This window comes from Nyctibius grandis, chromosome 1 (genome assembly GCF_013368605.1).
Source record: "Nyctibius grandis isolate bNycGra1 chromosome 1, bNycGra1.pri, whole genome shotgun sequence".
In the NCBI taxonomy this organism is placed as follows: Eukaryota; Metazoa; Chordata; class Aves; order Nyctibiiformes; family Nyctibiidae; genus Nyctibius; species Nyctibius grandis.
Window position 1 is genome coordinate 61,128,029 of NC_090658.1, and position 21,649 is coordinate 61,149,677.

General features: G+C 36.9%; 1 protein-coding gene across 4 annotated transcripts in view; it reads left to right on the top strand.

The window, feature by feature from the left end:
* Positions 1 to 20,124, top strand: part of ZDHHC14 (zinc finger DHHC-type palmitoyltransferase 14) — a 114,476-nt gene extending 94,352 nt beyond the window's left edge. For 2 of the 4 annotated variants that reach the window (XM_068416377.1, XM_068416387.1), the window contains exons 6-9: positions 4,666 to 4,768; positions 6,511 to 6,620; positions 9,388 to 9,490; positions 18,888 to 20,124. In XM_068416377.1, the coding sequence (XP_068272478.1) occupies positions 4,666 to 4,768; positions 6,511 to 6,620; positions 9,388 to 9,490; positions 18,888 to 19,289 (718 nt within the window). In that variant the 3' untranslated portion in view covers positions 19,290 to 20,124. The remainder of the gene's footprint in view (positions 1 to 4,665; positions 4,769 to 6,510; positions 6,621 to 9,387; positions 9,491 to 18,887) is intronic. The other 2 variants (XM_068416393.1, XM_068416400.1) reach the window with 1 other exon arrangement.
* The last annotated feature ends 1,525 nt before the right edge of the window (positions 20,125 to 21,649 follow it).

Sequence of the window (21,649 nt, forward strand, 5' to 3'; positions counted from 1 at the left end):
AAAGATGTCCCTGCCCATGGCAGGGGGTTTGGAACTAGGTGATCTTTAAGGTCCCTTCCAACCCAAACCATTCTGTGATTCTGTTCTGTAAATGCTCCATGTTCTTTTTGTCACTTCATGGGAGATTTCTGAATATTTTCTACTCAGTGAGAATGGAAAAGGCTCCTCTTGTCTGAAAGCAGGTAACATAATGGAAAAATGGAAAGCTGACATAACTTCTGTTTAGTTTCTTCTTTACATTTCTGTACAGACTGTAAGCTCCCTGCTCTTTATGTATATGTTTTCAATGGTTTGTGTCTGAATAAGCAGTTTGCACCTCTCACAAAGGTACTATAAAAAGAATTCTTTCTCATATTTGTGCTGAGGAAAAGTCTTTTGTCTGTTGTGCCTCACACAGTTTGCTCTTTTCCACAGAAGAGTAGGAAGAAAAACCTCTTGCTCTGTCACTCATAGTTGTGCATAAAGGCAGACCTCTCTTTCCTGGTAGTTTTTCCAAGTATCAAATTCTCCAAATTCTACAGATATGATTTTTTGTGTGTGTGTGTATATGTGTTCATCAGGTGGAGTCATTGAGCTGTAAACTCCCATTTTAAGCAAAGCCACTGTTCAGATTTTTTTTGTACAAATGATTTTACAAAGCACAAACTGTTCTAAATAGCACAACAGTAGCTTCCAATTAAAACAATTATAATCACTTCTTACAAAAGATGATTCTTTCAGACTATTTTCAAACTGAGAATAGCTTTCAATTGTCCTTAAATCAAAAGGTAATTGATTATGCATTTGAGGATCCTTGTACAGGAACAATGGGCTACTTATTCATAATTTGTATTCAGAGATGTGCTGATTTGAAAGGCTCAGTAGCGCATATTGTAGAAATGGTCTGGTTTGATAGGGATATATTGGACAATTTAATAGCTTGGTTACAATCCCTAACAGTAAAAAATGAAATTGTCCACATAGTGTTGGGAATGCTGCTTTGGGGCAAGCCAGTCAGTTCAGGGAGAGAGAACATTGCCATTTCTATCTTGCTTGCTATCCCTTGAGATACCCAGGGAGTGTTATACCATATTATGCTAGTAAGTTGTACTTTATATTGAGAATATATTGCTTTTTTGTATTTTATTTTTAATTAATGGACTCATGTTTATTTAATGGAGTCATGTTAATCTAACATGAACCACCCCTGCTGTTCTAGAGATCTTTGGATTTTGGTGGGGGATAACTGAAAGAAGTCCCTTCCAGTGGGGAACTGAAAGAGGTCTTGAACTGAAAGGAATTCCCTTTTTTATCAGTAGGAATTACTGTGTGGAGGGAGAAACTCAGTTTTCAGGACCGTATTGAGTCTAATCATGGCAAGGAACATCCTGTTAGTGGTGTGCTCAGTCATCTGATGAGGTTGCAGGAAGCCCTTCTGTCTCTCAGGTTCCCCTTCTCTGACCTGGTGATTCTTCCTCTTAGTCTTGGTGTGTAGATTCCACCCAACAGTGCTCATCTACAGCCTTCCTTATCATTTCTACCTTCTCAAAGGCAAGTTAGGTGAACTTGAATTGTGTGTAGTGTTTTGGACCATTTCCCTCTTTTACACCTTTCTGAACCCTCTGCTAACAACAATCTGCTTCCTTAATTATTCTTCCTCATTCTCCTTGCTTTAGCTGTGGCTGTTGCACGGTCAACTGAGACTGAGTTCCTACCTTGTGTTGATTTGACTCTCCACATATTTTGAGGAGATGAGAGGGAGAGAGTGGTGAACATGCTGCTCAGCCGTGCACTTTGGTCATCCTCCTGCTTTTGGAGCAGATTTGCTCAGAATGGAAATGGTTCTTTTCTGGCTTTTAAACCACTCTGAGTGAAGTAGGTTCTAGGGGAAGTTATACAGACAATTCAGATATTTCCCAATTCACTAGGTGAGAGCAGACCTGCAATACAAGACTCTTCACTGTTAACTAATATTAGGATTATTTATCGCAAATACTTATTTCCGTCCATGCATTTTCCAGTCTGTTTCTCTGTATAATGGTGAGGAGCTGTCATACTTCTCTTCTATTGATAGGTTCAGTGATAAGGATGGGTTTTTATGTTTTAAAGCAGTGTCCTTGTTCTGGAATATTTTGAGTTGATGTTGTCTTGGAAACTGACTTCACTAAAGGTTGGCATACGGTTAATATACAAATTATTTTTATCCTATTCTTTTCCCATTGTCTTGTTCCTACTGATTTATTATATCTTTTTTCTAGGAACTGAAGCCTCTTCTGCTGCTGATTCATGTTCCCTAAAAAAATCTACTATTGAAGTGCAGTCTATTTGCAGAACTAATAGTGCAGTATATTTTTCAAACTTTTATGCTATGCTGAGGAATGTAATTCTGTGCTTTTCATCTACATTGTTGCGGTTAGAAAATTAGAAAAGATAATAGTTGGTCTTGCAGTGCAAAACCACTCAGCACATGTAGTTTAAACCAAATCAGGATTGAAGCCATTTATTGATTCATTAATTACATATAAATCACTGATTACTGAATAATTATATGTTCAAGATCAGTGACAGAAAAGTGACAGAAAAGATAAATGGCTGTATTAGACACTTAAGAAATGTTAATAAACACCTACAAATATCTAAACACCATTCTGTATCTAAACCCCTAAAGCTGTAGTGATGTGCACACATGTACTGTGCACACCTTCGCTACCCTCTCGGAGATGTGGGTGCTCTTGCTGGTACCTGTGCTGCTCCCTACAACACACAGATGAGAAAGCACCCCACGAGCTCACATACATGTACCTCGGGTGCAAGTCCCTGTATGTCGCACCCTATACTGGCAGTCTGCTGTCTAAATGCAGACTACTAACAGCATTTGACAGGGAGGGTGCTCTGTCTGGGCTAGGCAGATGCCAGCAGAGTGACTTGTGGCTGTACCAAGCCAAGCTTTGACTGCTGCTGTTCCCACTTCAAGTTCTTTTCCGCCATTTTTTGTGATTTTCTTATATTTTGGGCTGATGCCTTCTTCAAAAAGTCTTCTTGTAATTCCTCAGCGACTGTTTAATAGCAGCACAGTGAGTTGGGAGCTGATAGTGTTCCTCTTTAATATGATCGGTTTTGGGCAAATGCTGCTCAGTTTTGAGTATTCAACCCCACCCCAACTGTTTACACTCTTGGGCTTATCAGTTGTTGTTATCCAGGCCATTTGCTGAGGCTGGGGCATTCAGGCTACCCCCACAGTTGTCATGTACAATATAACCAGTTATTAGAGGGACTTGACAGAGCAAGTGGACTTCGTATTTTCCTTGGACTAGTGCACTTCGATGCGAGTGTTAGAATCCCTATCAGCATCTTAGCTTCAGTAACAGAAGAAAGACAGGAGAGTCTAACAGTTAGCACATATTACCAAGATGCAGTTTACTCATTTGTTGTTTTTATACATACGAGCACATATCTAGAACCCTCAGTCCTGGCTCAAGACTCCCATTGAGCCCTAAATATTTGTACAAACGTATCTGTTCAGTTTTTCCTATTCAGCTAGCCTTGTATTACCTCTCTTGTATTTGATCTTCCCCTCACCCCATTACAAGTGTTATTTACTGTTACTGTTAATTTACTTGTCTTAATACAAGTGTGATGACTTTTACAGTATAAATGTGAACATTTGAATTTCAGCAATTAAGATCAGAACCACTCATCGTAGTTTCTGATCTTTTTCAATCTGCAGATTCTTAAATATTTGCTGGTGTAGATGCTATTCAGTGGCCTGTACGCTAAAGCCTACTGACCATAGGCTTGCTTTTCCGAGTTTAATTTTTACTGACTCCTTTGAAGTACTCTAAAGATCTCAAGGGACTTGCTCCCTGAAATGCCTGTACACCAATGCACGCAGCATGGGGAATAAACATGAGGAGTTAGAAATCCGTGTTCGGTCGGGGGGTTATGATCTAGTGGCAATTACAGAGACTTGGTGGGACAACTCGCATGACTGGAATGTGGTCATGGATGGCTAGTGTGGTTAGTAGGTCAAGAGACGTTCTCCTCCCCCTCTACTCTGCCCTGCTGAGGCTGCATCTGGAATATTGTGTCCAGTTCTGGGCCCCTCAGTTCAAGAAGGACAGGGAACTGCTAGAGAGAGTCCAGCGCAGAGCCACGAAGATGATTAAGGGAGTGGAACATCTCCCTTATGAGGAGAGGCTGAGGGAGCTGGGTCTCTTTAGCTTGGAGAAGAGGAGACTGAGGGGTGACCTCATTCATGTTTATAAATATGTAAAGGGCAAGTGTCAAGAGGATGGAGCCAGGCTCATCTCAGTGACATCCATTGACAGGACAAGGGGCAACGGGTGCAAGCTGGAACACAGGAGGTTCCACACAAATATGAGGAAAAACTTCTTTACAGTGAGGGTAACTGAACACTGGAACAGGCTGCCCAGAGAGGTTGTGGAGTCTCCTTCTCTGGAGACATTCAAAACCCGCCTGGATGCGTTCCTGTGTGATATGATCTAGGTAATCCTGCTCCGGCAGGGGGATTGGACTAGATGATCTTTTGAGGTCCCTTCCAATCCCTAACATTCTGTGATTCTGTGACTATAAGTTGATGACCCTGAATTTTGTGATTGTAACTTCTTATTATTGGATATATATTTTTTTTTTTTATTTGCATATATTTCCTTGACTTCCAATTACTGTGCTGGAAGCTGTGGTGTGTTTTTTCTCAGTATGGTCCATTGTTGGCCTCTCAGGTTTTCACACGTATTTGATCAGCTCCAATCAAACAACAAATGAAGATGTAAGTTCATAGTATATTTCTACATATATGTTTCTAAATAGTAATAAGGAGATGATTAATTCTAATTTTATGCAGTTTTTCTCTGTAATTCTTAGAGAAGTCATACCTGCCTGCATGGTTTTGTGAATGCCTCTGTAGGAAAGAAGGAAGTAACCTGGTCATTCTTGATTCAAAATATCAGAGAGATCTTTAGGACTATATTTGTTGTGGCTTGAAGATGTGCTGGTTCCATAGTGAGTCCATTCTGATTCACACCCACAAGACCTGTTTCTTGAAATGGAAAAATATAGATAAGAGGAGACAAAGAAACAAATATATTTTATACATTTCAGTTCAGTAGAAAATTACTAAATAATTTTCAGTATCTCTTTTCACTGGGACTCCTAAATATTCTTTGACTCAAAAATTGCTTGCTGTAAAAAATTCAAAGTATGTTGAATCCTCAAAACAAAATTTTCTTCTTTTATTTTATTTTTCCTTTGAAATTTCTTTGCCAGTCTGAGGTCTAAAACCTCTGGCAAGGAGTATATCATTAATTTAAAGGTCATCTTCCTCATTTCTACAGTTGTCCTATTTTGCACATAGGTTTCCATGGTTTTGGTGTGAAATTACGTTTAACTGTGTGTGGAGGCTTCATGTGTCCTCCTCTAACTAAAAGGAGAAATACAAAATGAGTGACAGGAGAAAACAAAAATAGCTAGGTAGCTAATAGTATAGAAAGCTTGTTGGAATTTAGCGAGTGATCTATCAAATTTCTGCAAGTTGAAAATTATTTTATTGTCATTTTCTGTGGTACCTTTTTTAATAATTATCTGGCAAATGTAAAAGCAGCATCTTGGGACTGTCAGACATATTTTGTTATTGTTTAAATTATAAATTTTACAATAAATACCAATCAACCAGAAAAAACTTGCCAAGCAGGCTCAGAATACATTATGCCTCAGCATCAAGTACCTGAGTAAGTAGCCTGACTTTGGAGAAATCTACCTCATTAGTAAGACAGATGAGATACTCTGATATTCCTCAGTTATCAGGTTTAGGCCAACATTGTCTCTCTAGATGGACCCAGCATGCTTCCACTATCCCCACTTCCCTCACATAAATGGCTCTTTTGGATTGTTAAAAGTCAGATAGCAGAGAACAGCAGCAGTGTACCATGTCTGAATTTCAAGTAAACTTCAATAATTTCATTTAAAGCATACATTGACAATCGAATACAGTAAAACATTTTACTCAGGCTCTCAAGTATCTATCTCACAAAGAAGGTAGTAATGACCACAGTTGCTTCATAATATTTTAGAGCTATTTGTGGCCTTTAGGGAAAATAATGTTGTGCAGTACGGCACAGCTTGAGAACTTACCAAGAGTATGGAAAACAAGTGCTCTATTGCTGGCTTTAATGGTATGTTGCAATTGAACCTCTTCTGTAGAACATACCATAATATTTGTAAAATTAAGCTTCGACCATTAGATGTTGAAATTTCTACTGTGAGTATAGTGCTCCTTTGAGATTTTGGGTTATCTAAATCTATGGAGGTAAAGCATGTGCTTGCTTGTAAGATTTTAGGGTCTAGTCTTTCATAACAGCCCAAAGCTCCAAGCTGTTTGGAAAGTGTAATCATGGGTTCTCTCTGGTCCACCTCTGACATAAGTAGCATGTTGCTGCTTTGGTAACCCTTAACTTGTCTCAGCCATTTTCTTCATTGTATTATATGTGATGCATCTTGTTCATATCTCTTCAGATTAAAGGATCATGGTCAAATAAAAGAGGTAAAGAAAACTATAATCCATACAGTTATGGCAACATCTTTACTAATTGCTGTGCTGCACTATGTGGGCCCCTCTCTCCAAGGTAAGGGTATCAAAAGTATTGTTAGTATAAATAAAGCCACATGATTATTGATGAAAAAAATATTCTTTCTGATTTCTTGAGTTTACTCACCGGAAATAAAAGTTTTGGTTTACTGTCCATTAGAAGCTTTAATTAAGTTTTTCTTCAGTAGTAAAGATTTAAGTTGGTAGATTGTGGTTAAACTAAGTTAGTGTTCAGATCCTGTAAAGTATATTTAAGATTGACATCTGAAGTGATAATAAACTTGTTTATCTGTTGTTTGAACCTTTGCCACTTCAGTTATTAACTTCTGGCAATAAAAAATGCCTAGCTGTTTGGTGTTGGGTAATCTGAAACTCTTTACATAGCTAACAGATGTGACATCAGTTTAGGAGAGTTTAGGAACCTTAATTCTGCAACTGGTTTGATAATTGTTCATTTTTGTCTTTTCACTCTGAACTGTTTTATTTAAATGGACAGTAATTTTTCTTTATTTATACTGCTGTTAACATATATACATTAAGCTGAATTTGGTGGTCTTACACCAAAGCGATTCCAGAGAAAGCTTAATAGATATATTTTTGCTGCATACATTTTCACTTTTGAAATCCAAAATATTTGTATGTTCAAGGTTGCAGACGGCTTTTCAGCTTGAACAAAATACAAACCAGAGCTGAGACTAGAGAAATAAAACTGGCATCAGGAAAGACATGGTACTCTTCTTATTCCAATGCTCAGTGGTTAGATAGATAGTTCATGTACTACACATACAATAGAGACCCAGTTCCTCTGTAGAGGGTAGTTGACATTTTGTAGATTATTTTTGTGGCATACTCATCAGTTGAAGCTGTTTTGCTTTACCTGAAATGATGTAGTTATGAATCTAAACTATCAAGAAGAAAGTAAGCAAATCAATTTATAGTCCAGTGGCTAAGGTGTTTCGTTCGAAGTGGGATATCTGTCTGTGCTATTATGAATATCAGAGGTGGTTCTTCTACGAGCAGTCAAAGGTCAACAGGAGAGACTTGACATCTTTTCCTAAGGACGAGACAACTGAGTTAAGATTTCCATATACTGGGTTAACACAGTAATCCCTGTGGTGAGAAATTCTGCCGTTTTGCTTTTCATAAATTGTGTGACATAAAAACTCAGTGCCATGCTTCCAGTTCTTATGTTTGACTCCAAATGGAAATCTTTATTAAAACTATGTAATCTTTCTCAGTATTTAAAATAGCAACATAGGCTGATACAGGTAGCAGCACATAATACACCAGACTGGCATTGGCTCCTGTGTTTTAACAGAGTTTGTACTTTTTTTCCTAAATTCCATATAGCAACATAACTTATTTAGATGCCAAAGTATATGTAGTTTCTGCAGGGAGATATTTTGTGACCAATGGCAAAAATGTACTGACTGTAAAATGTAAATTAGAACCTTGCTTTTTTTGACTTTTAATCTCAGCTGTGTCCCAAGTCACTAGATATTAACTTTTTCCTTAAATTCTGGTAAAGTGCTTTAGCAGCAATTACAGTTTAAAATTCAAAATGTTCAAGTGCCTCTGAGAGTGGAATGCAGATTAAGGATCTGTAAATAATCCAAACTTTTCTCACTTCTGTTAAAGATCATGTTTCTTATTTTAAACCTATGCTAGCAAATTCAGAACGCATTTTACATGTCCTCAAGAGTAACTTTCAAATCTTAATTTGATACATAGCTGTCAGCACAGGTCTAACTTAGGTTTATGATTTATTATATCAGAACACATTTTAAAGCATCTGATTTTTTTGAAGGAGTGCTTTCCACATGGCAGATTGTAAACTCACATGGATTTCTAAGTGTTTTGAATGTACATAAAAACCCATTCTGCAGACCTTCATGAGGTGAGCTTAAACTGGTCTCTGAGTGGTGGAAACCTAATTGACTTTTGAGAGGGGAAATGCCTTAGTTTTTTTTATGCATCCTGTTCATATCTTTTAAAATTGAAACCATTTTGACCCTTAGTGAATTTAGAGGTCCCATCAATTATCAATGTAGTACTTTAGTCTGTACATTCAGCTTTTTATGAGTATTAACTACCAGAACTTAAGTGCAGTTTATAGCTCTCAAATTGAGAGCAAAATTGTATGTGGAATTTTAGTAAAATCTTTAGCTAGGTCAGGTGATTCTATTCTATTTATTTTTTTTATAATCTTATGTAGATTTTTACTTATTTTTATTAATTTAGCCACAAAATATTTTCTTAAAATTTCTTATTTCCATCTATGAGTGCATCACTTCGGTAAGAATAGTGGAGCACTATGAGCAGTGTTAGGTAGCTGTTGTGAAACACCTGGCAAATAAGTTATCTAAACAAAACTTCCTCTTTCTTTCTTTCTAAATTTTGTGATTAGGTAGCTTTAATTTTGAGATGTGGAAACTGATAACAAAAGAACTTTCAAAAGATACTGATTCAAAGTACACTAGTGAGTTTTGTAATTTGTTTTCAGACCTGTGGTTTAAAATTCTTGGTTTTGTGGTATCTGCTGGTCAGCTTCTAAATCTTTTGTCTATGATAAAAATCCAGAAAAGCAGCAGTACATATGACTATATGGCAGGTAGTATTACAAGGAAACAATTACCTTGCTGATGAGTCTTGCACTTCAGTTGAATAAAAGGGGACATTTGAAGGTATTGGTGAGGTATTAAGGTCTGTTGTAAGATATAAATTTTTTCTGTTTTTGTTGAGAGGAGGTAGTTATTGATTAGAAATATCTCTAACTCTTTTTCTTTGTTTTGATTATTCCATAGCTTAATTGACAGAAGAGGATTTATACAACCAGATACACCACAATTAGCAGGACCATCAAATGGCATTACTATGTATGGGGCCACTCAATCTCAGAGCAACATGGTAGGAATCATCCCATAGTATTGTTCATCAAGATTCCTGTGAATGTTTTCCTTCTCCACTTTCATGTGAACTAATCAAGTAATAACTAACTGGATACAGCTGACACTCTGGGTGGAATGACTTGTTTATTAACAGTAAAGAAAAAAAAAACAAGGCTCTTTTTAATGTATGTTTCACACAGTGTAATAGTTATTGCTCATGGATTCTAAAAAAAAAAAAAGAGAGGCTTTTCTACACTTGATTTATTGAATATACAGGCATTTTGACTTGTACTGTTGACACCTGCTGTGTTTTGAACTGGAATATTCAAGTATCATGGACTTTCTCTGGTTCATCTTTTTCCAGCTAATTGTTATTTTGTATGGCACTTTCTTCATACTCTGTTTCCTTCTTTGCTTGTACACTGCGGTTTCGCATAGACTAACATGTTTTAAAAAACAAAGATGGACAAAGAGGAGTTTCTAGGAGAGAAGTGTGTTGAAGAAAGAGCAGGAGGACTCTAAACTTCCAATGAACAAAAAATGGCAACTGGATTGTTACAACAAAAGCTTTTTAAACTTCTTTGAAACTGTGCCAATAGTTTTTACTTTGTTTCTTGCTGGTAGCATTGGCTATCATAATGGAAGATAGGACTTCCAGTGCCAAGAAGAAGAGAATAACTGGAAAGAGATCTTTTTCCAAAGGCAAGCATCTTACATATGTGCCTATTTCTGAATTGTTATCCACATATCTTCATATTATGTGGGTTCTAAGACTTTGTCAAAGAAGCCATGAGTTATGGACACCCTCCCTCTGCCAAAAAAGAGGAGGCCACAAGGCCTTCTGACATAATTCAGCCTTTCTTTTGAACAAAAGAAGAAAAGACTCACTCTTCCCAGACAAATTAGTTTTAGTGTCACTGATAAACTGGTGTAAAAATTTTGCTGTAGTTCCTAAGCTGTCTTTACTTATTATTTTGAGGATTAAATAGAAGATTTGTTAGTTTCCTTAATGAGAAAATGTATTGGAGACACAGTATTAACTCTGAACCTTCTGTGAGGTGCAGTTGTGCAGAACAAAGTAATGTTCCATGCAAATTTTACTCAAAAAAAAATGTAACTCTGAAAAGAGAAAAAGAGGTTAAAAAAATAATAAAAGAAAGAGAAAGCAAACTTTAGAAATAGCTTGAGGTCTTTCAGGGATTACCCAAACTTTCTGACTCTGTCAAGGCTTCTTATTTTTGAGGATCATTAACGCACAATAAGTCCGTGGTATTAAATTATCTTAACATTATAAGAATTATACTTGCATTGTAAGAAGACACTATGATTATTATTAGATATTAATGAGAAAATCTTGTGCCAGTTCGATAGAAAAATTTTTAGATAGACTAAATTTGTCCTCTAGAAATGGAGAAAACTGTTATGGTATTACTTAAGTCAAACAGGTAGCTGTTGTGATTTTAGAGTGTAATACCTGTAAATACACAAATTCTTCAAGGATTTGAACTTCTTATATCCTAGAACATCACACTACTAAAGCTGGGAAAGACTTGGGTTCTTTAACAGTTATCAGAGTCACTTGGAAATGTGCAGCTTTCATTCCTGAAAATGATCTCTCAGAAAAAGCTTGAAAAATTTAATAGTCGTGTTTTGTATGGAGGACTATCTTTAAGACTGTGAGCCATTTTTCTCGGGGTATAATTCCTGGTCTGTATCCAAGACCAATTGGCTTCTAGTGGCAGCTGGCTATCAGCATTAAAATGTCTCCCTTGAGTTTTGTTGCAAACTGTTAAAGGCCTGCTTCATTTCCCAGTCTCTCTAGCACTATTTTCTCTTTCCTATTTAAAATCTTGCATTCTTTCCTGAGTTGTTTGAAGCATAAGAAATTATAAATTAATTTCCTGCTGCCAACAATCCAGAGGGACATAACTCTGCCTCTGATTTGTTCTTGTTTCACATTCCCCTTTTTCTGTGTTCAATGTTTTTACTCTTCTCAGTAGACTCTGTACCTACTTTCAGGTTCCCATCTCCTATGTCATAAAGCAGCAAACAGTAAAACTGATTTCCCTATTACAGTTTAGATCTCAATCTCATCCACATAACAGACTTCCTTTTTTTTTCTACCAAAATTAATTCACCTTATTGCTTAGTTGTTTTCAGCCATTCTGTTCAGTTACCAGATTTCCTGTTTCGGTTTAAATTTAGACAGAAATAATCAAGTAAAACTTCGTCATTCTCTTTCAACCTTTTCCCCATTAAGTGTCCCGTAGTACTTTTCCAGGCTTTACAGTATCTGTTTCTCTAAGCTTTCTTCCCAGTACTCAATCTTAGATTCTTCTGAGGAAGTTTGGGAACAGGAGCACTGAGAACACTGGCCATTCACTTTTTCTCCCCTGAAAAAGACCACTGAAGCTTCTTGAGTGAACGGCAGTGGAGTACACTTCATGGCAGAAGTGTAACAAAGCATGCGTCATCCTGTTGGGTGTGTTGGGGTTTTTTTGTTTGGTTGGTTGGTTTGGGTTATTTTTAGAGGAGGAATCTTTGCAAGATTCTCTAGAATCCCTCTTGGTAGAACTTCAGATGCAAACATCAAAATTTTTGTTGGTGATTAATGGTTTAAATAACAGACTACCTCAAGCCTAAGACTCCAGTGGAAGTAAAACAGTACAGGGAAAGTCTTTGTGGAAGAAAAGGTTTCCTTTTTACCTCCTGTCCTCACTGAGAAAGGTTAGGCAAAAGATGGAATATGATTTGGACTTCCCTTCTGGAAGGTTGCATACCTCTTGGAAAAAAAGGCAGAGGCATAAAATGAAAAACACATTCTTAGAGCTGAGGCAGGTGGGCCACAAAGAACTGGATAGTTTGAAGGGGATGTGTCTGGTACTGCAGCTTCACAGAATCACAGAATGTTAGGGATTGGAAGGGACCTCGAAAGATCGTCTAGTCCAATCCCCCTGCCGGAGCAGGATTACCTAGATCTTGTCACACAAGAACACATCCAGGCAGATTTTGAATGTCTCCAGAGAAGGAGACTCCACAACCTCTCTGGGCAGCCTGTTCCAGTGTTCAGTTACCCTCACTGTAAAGAAGTTTTTCCTTACATTTATGTGGAACCTCCTGTGTTCCAGCTTGCACCTGTTGCCCCTTGTCCTGTCAATGGATGTCACTGAAAAGAGCCTGGCTCCATCCTCATAACACTTGCCCTTGTATTATTATGGTTTCAGATAAGGACAGGCAAAGTGAAATTTCTTGACTTAAGAGCATGTGTAGATCATAATCTTAAATGTAGTCCATAAATACTTTTTAAATGGCAGAGGTTTAGTCATTTATACATAATCAGAAATAATTACACCATGTTAGCAAGTTTAACTCTTCTGAGTACAGGAAATACTTTATTAGAAATCTGAAATGTGTTCCACACCTTTATGGTGTGTCTCCCTGGATTTTGTTCCAGAATGCATTACATCATCTTATCTCTACAGTGAATCTTAATGTATAGATGTTACACTACTTAATCCATATAGTGTGCTAAAATGTCTCTCCTGTCCATTGATATTAAAGGAAGATTTTAATGAGCATATTCTCTCATACTTGTCTTCTCTTATTCCTTCCCTTCCCTCTTTCCTTCTCTTCCTTTCCCTCAAATCTTTTACTCAGTAACTTGTGTCTTTCTAAATAGAATTCTTGTGCCTCACCCAACTAGCCTCTGGTCATTCTTTAGATCTCTCTAGGTTGCTTAGTATTATATTCTGCTTTCATTTATTTTAATACTTCTTTTAGCATAGCATCATTTTTGCATTTAACCTCAAAATAAATATCACACTAAGTTTAAACTTGCCAGACACTTGTTTTCAGTGCAATACATTATCTCTTATTCAGGATACCATTTGTGGGGCACTACCACAGCTTTTGTGGTAATTTTGCCTTTGAGACTTTGAATATTTCGTATAGCAGCTACCCTACTTGTGCTAGTGACTCAATTTGTCACAATCTCAGAAAGTCAGGGTTGTTGCTATTATCAGTGCTTCATACACCCATACTTTGATTTTATTTTTTTTCTAGATCTTTATAAAAGAGCTTTTTCTCCTGTTTTCTCCTTTGTATCTCCCTTATTTTACTAAAAGCTGAAGATTTATTTACTTTTTTGAAGGCTGGAAGCGCATAATTAGTTTTTCCTGCTACATTCCCAGTGTTTTTAATCTCTTTTCCAATATAATTTGAAATTAATCTGGTAAATTCATTAGCCAGCTTCTTAGTATCCTTATTCAAGTGACAAGCATGGTCACTTGGAGCTAATGACCTGGTATTTCCAAACTATTTCCCTATTGCATTTTATTGCTAATTATTTTTTACAAGCTCTTCATTTGTTTGATTGCCCAAGTATCTCTCTTCTCATTCTTAAGAATTTTTTTTGCATGAAACACAGTATCTCACCCATTATGAAATCATAATTTTATCTGTATTTTATTATTTCTTTCTCTTCCATTTTGAGAATGAAGAGGTTTATTTTGAGGTTTATTTTCCTTGTATTCTGAAAAAAAGTTCTTATTTCACCATAAACCCATCGGCTACCATTACCTGGCTCTGCACTTCTTTAGTACTTAGCTTTCTCTTAAAAGCCTGTGTTGATTCTTGGGTTTTGATACAGGGTATTTTATTCTTTAGTAATCCATTATGAAGAAACACAGAATCTATCTCACCCCATGCACTTTTTAAAGAGGTATTAGTTTGCTTTATTTTTACTATGATATTTCTAGGAATTCTCTAATGCCTTATAAAGTGATAGATTTTACTTCTATTTGCCTCTGTGTCAGGGCAGGTTTATGTCTTTGTTTTTAAGAAATTCGCTTGTACTCCTGCCTTCTAGGCATCTCTTCCTCAGTGCTTAGGTAGTTCCTTATGTGCCAAATTCCCTTATTTCCAGTTCTCATTTTCCTTTCCTGGATCCAAATTCTTTAGTTAAGAGTGTTTATTTTCTTACTCTTATGTACCACTGAAAATTGTAGGAACCATAATAATGCATGCGCAACATTCATTACCAGTGAGACGTGCAGCAAAGTCCTCTCCCAAATGTTCACAGCAATATTTCTAGCACTGATCTGGAAACAGGAATCCAGCTGATCCAGGGAACGTTAACTCTGACCATCCTAGCGTACTTTCTCTTTTGCTTTTCATATTCTCATTATTAGGACTAAATATTTCCACCATGACAGTACAAGGATCAGCAAGGATAGGATAGCTTTGCCAGGAGTTTTCCGAGTGTGTTTCCTTCTATAGTTACTGTCATACTTCACAAATATAATTTATCGTTGCCCCAAATGGAACTTAGGGCTCTTATCGAGTCAACATTACTACAGATAGAGGATTTTCATTAAAGCATTTTACTTCACAGTTAAAATGGGTTAAGGGCACATGCAATAAATCAACTTCAGCATTTTGCTTCATATGTTTTAGGAGCAATTCTTTTTGATTGTCACATTTACTGCATTTTTGTTCACATCACAGAGCAGTATCAGAGCACGTGAACTAGATTTCTTTCAGAAGATGTGCTCCGGGAATGCACCCAACATGCTCTAACCGTTCACGGACATTCAGTCCATAAGAACAAACAGTAGCTAGTCTGAAGTAAAATCCCTGGAACAGGTATAGTTTACCCTTTGGCTTCAGAAGCATTTCGCTTCATAGATCTACTCCTGGTGCACTGTACTACTTGGTGGGTTTTGTGGCTCAGTTGTTGCGCAGCATCTGCAATACCATGATTTTGAGTGTGAAATCCTACAACTGTTGGGAACAGTTATACAGCTCCATCCTTCCACTCTTTACCCACTATTGTAGCCATCTAGTGTGGTATTTCAGCATCCTTTGTGTTACTTCACAGCACTGTCATTCAGTGCTGTCGGTCTCCTTGTTTGTACTTTATTCAGAGCTGCTGAGATAATTCAACCTTCTTTTCTCCATCTTCTGAGAACTGTAACAATTGTTTAATGTTACTAGTCTTTAGAAAATTTTTAAGAAAGTTAATTTCAAATTCGAAGTATATAATCTCTAGCTTTGGCATTAGAAATGTGAAAAATATATTGCCATGTACAACAACTATGTTAACATGTATGTTTTCTGGAGCTTAGACAAAATCAGATTTTCTTCAAAAAAAACCCCAAAATATTGTTTCCTTAGTTGTATGTATTTATTATTTGTGAAATAAACACAGAATTTTAGGTTTTGTCTAATTTGCTTTAATTTGTGCCTTTTGATGTGAAAATAAATACAAAGATGGCTAAAAATTTCTATGCACATACATAATTGAACTTCTGTTCTTGTAGAACTTACTAAACTGGTCTTCAGAATTTGCTGTTCCTCTGAAACAGTGGAATTTTTAAGTGGAAAATAGATCTGAAGTAAGAAGATACTGGTGGAATAATTTCTACAGTAGATTTTAACTATTTAGATTTCAGTGCTTGGCTTCCTTTTTGTTACAATCAGAGGCTTTTCTAATTTCATTTTAAATGCTGGCATTGAATAATTCATGTGATTAATAGCTTTTAAGACTTTTGGCCCTAAATTTCATTTAGTTAAGAGAGAAATACAGAATCAAGGAAAAACCACCATGCTAGCCTTATAGACAATTCTAATTTCCTTGTTTAGTTTTGTGTTGGCTGTTTAGACTCAAGAATAGTTTGCCTGTATAGTATGTGTTGGTTTCATCGATGTTTTTGAGAGCTTCACTGAACACATCTATCTTTTCTAGTACAAACCCCATTCTAGTTCACTTTTGAAAGCTGTTTACAGCCTGTATTTTCCTAAGATATTTCATGTTGATCACTGTTAAACAGAACAAAAAAAAAAAGAAAACCTGAAATGTAACTGAATAAGGGGAGAAGCTTTAGGGAAGTGACAAGTGCATGGAAAATGAAGAAGAGATATACAGCGCCTGAAAAAGTTTTGTAACACAGTTTAATGGAGCTTTATAAGGCTACTTTATCTTTCCGATATTGATTCAGTTGAAATGCTCTAGAGTTCGGTAAGAAGAAAATTAATTTAGACTATACAATGGGTTCAAGTAAATTACCTTCAGCTAACTTAAATCTGTGTACTTGTATTGCCTGGAACACATTAATGATTTCCTTTTGAAGATCAGTGCTGAACCTTCACTAAAGCAATGTCAGCTGCTAACATTATTTGTTCTCAATGTACCCCAGTGGTTATAGGCATTCCTTTCTTACTTCACATGCTCTTTGGATACTGCTTTTCAAACAAGATGGATTTTGTTGGTCTTTTTGAAGTTTGAAAATTCAGTTAACTGATTTTTAAGGTCTGCATAGTAAGGTTGGTTGAAGGGCTATAGTTTAATTGAAATAAGCAGGCCTGAATAACAGTATATTAATCAAGAATTAGTTATTCACACTGAATTACTAATTGAAAGCTTGACTTCAAAAGGTGCTGACAGTTTTCTTCTTAGTAAGGTACTTATGCAAGGTTTTGGTGTTAAGCCTGAGTAACCCCTCTGAAATTATATGGGACCACTTCCATTGGCTGGGACTGGTCATCATTTTGTGGGAGGAAACAATTGCTTGCAACATATATGAACTCAATTTATGTAATAGGAAGTCAGTGAATTTATCTTTCTGAAAGCATAAATGTTGGAAAATACGTAACTGAGTAAGGATCAGACTTGTGCCTGTCAAAAAGTAGTTGGTCTGGGAGTCCTAAGCCACTTAGACATGTTTAAAATACTACCTATCTACTGTGACCAAGTAGTCTGCTTGCACGCTTTCTGAATGCAATGTATGCACATCCATCATTAAGCTATTCAGTGGTGGAATTGGAGAACCTGAAAATATCAGAGGAAGCATTCATAATGATGCTTTTCATCATACAGTAAAGGAAGCAAAAGTCTTTCCATGAGTTTGCATAGAGTATATCACAGTGGCTTATTAAACTCAAACAGGCATTTTAGGGAATTATTGTAATGTTAGTAGCAATGGTTATGATTGGGAATATCTTGAACAGATGTTGGATTTGTAATATCTTTCAGTAATTTGATATAGATCAAAGAAGTCAGTTGTAACGCAGTCCATCTTGCTTTAATGGAATCCTTGAAATAACAGTGAACAGGCATGTCCTACCTCTGGATATATTTTTTTTATTCTGCTTGCTTACTTCCAAATTTTCTTCGCTGCATTCAATTTATAGTTGTACTCATTGACTGTAGTGTTTCTCTTGCACAGCAGAACAGTAGTATGGCAAATGAATTTAACAGGATTTTGAAAATCTGCAGATGTTATAACTGATCAGGCTATGAATTAAATATATATTGTCCTTGGAAGCTCTCAAAAATCACGCCAGTTTGTGTTAAAGAAACTTAATTTGGCAGTAGGTCTACTACCCACTTAGCGAGCTGGGCGTTATTGAAACACCTACCTCTCTTGTCATCTCAAGGAATGAATGATAATTTTGCATGAACAGTTTTTAGGAATGATGTAGAGCCAAAAGCGTTCCTGGTAATACTCACTGAACTTAATTGGATTTATATAATGCTGAATTTGGCTTGTTATTGTGAAAGTGCTTGCCAGAAAATGTGTGGTTTGTACCATGATTCTTCCCATTGTCAAGATTAAATTAATCAAGAAACAGCCTAAAAATCATGAAAGTTGATATCAAATTAATGCATCTGTAGTGCTGGCTAATTTCTACCCATCCTCTAGAGTATTGAGTACAGTGTAGTATATCCTTTAGAGTGTATATATAATGTATTAAACTGGGGGGGGCAGAATTTTTGCTAATAGAGGCTATATTGCCAGCTATATCTTTATAAAACCACTTGCATCAAAGGAATTCTTGCTCTGGAAAAATCCTGTAGCACCTTAATTCCTACATGTGAAGACCAATTAGAAAAAGACACTTGCCTAGTGTTTTTGAACGGGGAAAGATTCTTGGATTGTGCCTTTGGGCCTCTCTCTGAACTGCTGGCTGCTCTAAGGTAAAATGAGTAGTGTGGAAGTGATTTGCCTCACCCAGAATCAGGGAGGGTTTGAGGTGCCCAGTGCAGTTAGTTACACACGAACTGTGCATCTAGGCTTTCCAAATGGCTTCAACAGGAATAAGAAGAGCATTTGAATTGCAGTACTCACAAAATACTGTTTTAGAGGTTACCAAAACCCTTAAGTGAACACTGCAAATGTTTATCATAATTTACTTTGATAGTAATCCAAAGCACTGGCTCAGTTATGCATGCTTTTATTTTTTTTCCCCCTGGGCAGCATGCAATGGGATTTTTAGGTGGCTAACCATGGAATGATACTAATGGCTTTCTTTTTTCTCTTCACATCCCATTCTTTTCCATACCTTTTTGTCCATATTCTCCCTTTTTTATCTGTTTTGTTTGCCTTATATGATTTTGACACCCTTCCATTCTACAGTGTGACCAAGATCAGTGCATTCAGAGCACTAAATTCGTTTTGCAGGCTGCTGCCACCCCCCTACTACAGAGCGAGCCAAGCATAACTAGTGAAGAGCTACCTTTACCAGGAAAGACTACTATCAGTGGGCCTTGTGCAACTCTAACTCTAGGGCAACCAACACCGCCATCTTCTATGCCAAATCTCACATCAGATACAGGTTTGACAGACATGATACCATTAAAAGAGGAACATGAAGGTCATCAGTTTCTCACTCCTGAAGAAGCTCCATCACCCCCTGGGATGCTGCCAAGTGGAAGTCCTATTACACACAGCCATACAATGCACGTCCTGAGTCTAGCCAGTCAGGATTCATTGCATGAAGACTCAGTACGTGGTCTCGTGAAGCTTAGCTCAGTTTGAACAGCTTTTATGAACATTTCACCGTTTCTTGGTGTCTATACAGATCTCTACTTAACAGGAATGACACTGCAGTACCACTGTAAGACTTTGTAACATACCTGTAATGGAAACTTCATCGCATAATGGAGTCTACTAAAAAGACAAGTTATTTTTTCAATGGAGCTATGGCATTTTTTTGACCAGGTTGTTAATGGTTGTGCTTTGATGGTGACTGCATTTTCTTTTTAAGCAAAACCAGAAACGGTCAATAATCTTGTTTCCTGAAGCTTGGGTACAGCAAGTTGGAAGTCAGCCTGTAACAAACACCATGTACAGTACAAAGAGAGAGATTCTTGGATGTAAGTGTCATGCTCTGTGTTCTATGCTCTTGTAATACACACTTGTTAAGGCTTACCACATTTGTGGCCAGAATGATCTGCACTTACATGTTATGCTACTAATATTTGAGATAGAAAATTAGCATTCCATTTGTTAATACAAAAACGAAAAAAAAAGACTGCGGATATGGATTTGCATGCCACGCTACAGTATGTGTTACAGTGGTGTTGGTATTAAGAGAAAGTGCTGCTTTTTTTATTTGTGACTTTCAGAGTGCTGTTTCATTTAAGGACAGTGCAACAAACAAATTAATGGACTATATTATTTTTTCAATTTATTAAAGTTTATTTTAAATTAATCAGTGGTGCCTAGAAGATGGAGAATTACTGATTTGATCATGTTGCATATCATTTAACCTTCTGTTTAAGTGTTTAGATTGAGGTATTGTGTTGTGCCATATCACGAGATTCTTCCACTCCCTAATGTGATACAATTACCTGTGGACCTCCAATAAAATGACATCCTCTATTTCTTGGACATGTGTACAGTTATCCTTGCACAGTTTTCCTGGGGAAAGAGGGGGAAATCATGATTTGTTGAGATAGTTTGTAAATATTTGGCTGCAGTATGTTTACATAATGAAACCAGAGCTATGGAGGAAGAGCTGGTTACAATTAGGATTGCTTCAGCATCTTTTTATGGCTTTGTTCGAGATGTGTATTGGCTCCCATAAGAAGTCTTTATTTGGAAACAGTAGAGTTAGCCTTTGCTTAGACTGTAATTCTGTGTTCTTTATCACATGGCTAAAGGGCGAGGGGCTTAATATTCAAGACAAAGGCAGCTTAGTGAAGTAATCTTAAATGGTTAACAATATACTGTAGCTGCCCCCAGCCGTCATCCTTCATTTGTGTTTGTCCTTTAATATTTTAAATGAAAATGTTGATTTCATAGAATTCTGCACTTTTTTGTTTGTTTTTAAGTAAAGCACAACAAAAAGTTTAAGGAGATTTTTATAATTGTTTTTCATGAGAGCTGAAGAGAACCTGAGTTGAGCTGAGAAAAATTAATAGCTTTAATACTGTATTTACCATGCTTTTCAGGATGTGGAACCTGGATTCTTCTTTTCTCAGGACAAACTAAGTGCAGAATGTGCTTTATCTGATGCTTCTGTGGCATGAAAGTGTTCACCAGTTAAGAAATGTGACAGTTCTGTGTTGTTTACCATGGTCATTCACTAACACCAAGCTAAAAATCTTTTTGTTTTTACTACCATTGTTGAAATTGAGGATAAACACCCTGCAGAAAATCAGTCACACATGCTACTGAGGCATCAGACAAGATACTGACAAAAGCCATACTCCTCTAAGTAGTAATCGCTTCCATAAGCAATGTTTCTATAATTGATGATGCTAGCTTTGACCTAATTCAGCGTGTAGAACATAGCAACACTTTCTGTCCATAACTGCTGTAATGGGTCCACCAAAGAACCCCTGGCAGACAAGTCTGTCCTGGCTGTTGGAGCTACCCTCCCAGCATTTTCCTGAAGCTGGGACAGTCTAGAGGTCTTTCCACCAGCCAAACTGTAGTGACTGACGTGTCCCAGTTGGCTGGTCTCCCAATAAACCCTACGTATCGTCACTTATTTCTGTGTCTGCTCTTGAGGAAGCATCAGTAATGCTCATCTTCTTGATTTCATCTTTCCCTGATGTGGCTTCTCATGTATGAAGCCATGAACATCTGCATTAAAGCAGGTGATGGATGGACGGCTGGAGACACTGGTCTCATAGACCTGGGTAAAGAATCCCAGCTTTGAGTGTGTAGACCAGTACTTAACTGAATCATTATCTTGTAGGTGTCTGTGGGTAGTTAACTGTGGATGCATTACTCACTACATAGAAGGACAAGGCAAATATTTTTAATGTGGTATCAAAACTTTCCACTTGTAGCAGTAACGATAAGGATCACTATTTTAAGGAAATTGTTCTTTTTAAGTCTCCCTGAAATACCCGAGGGATTTTATACTTCCAAGAATACCAACTTTG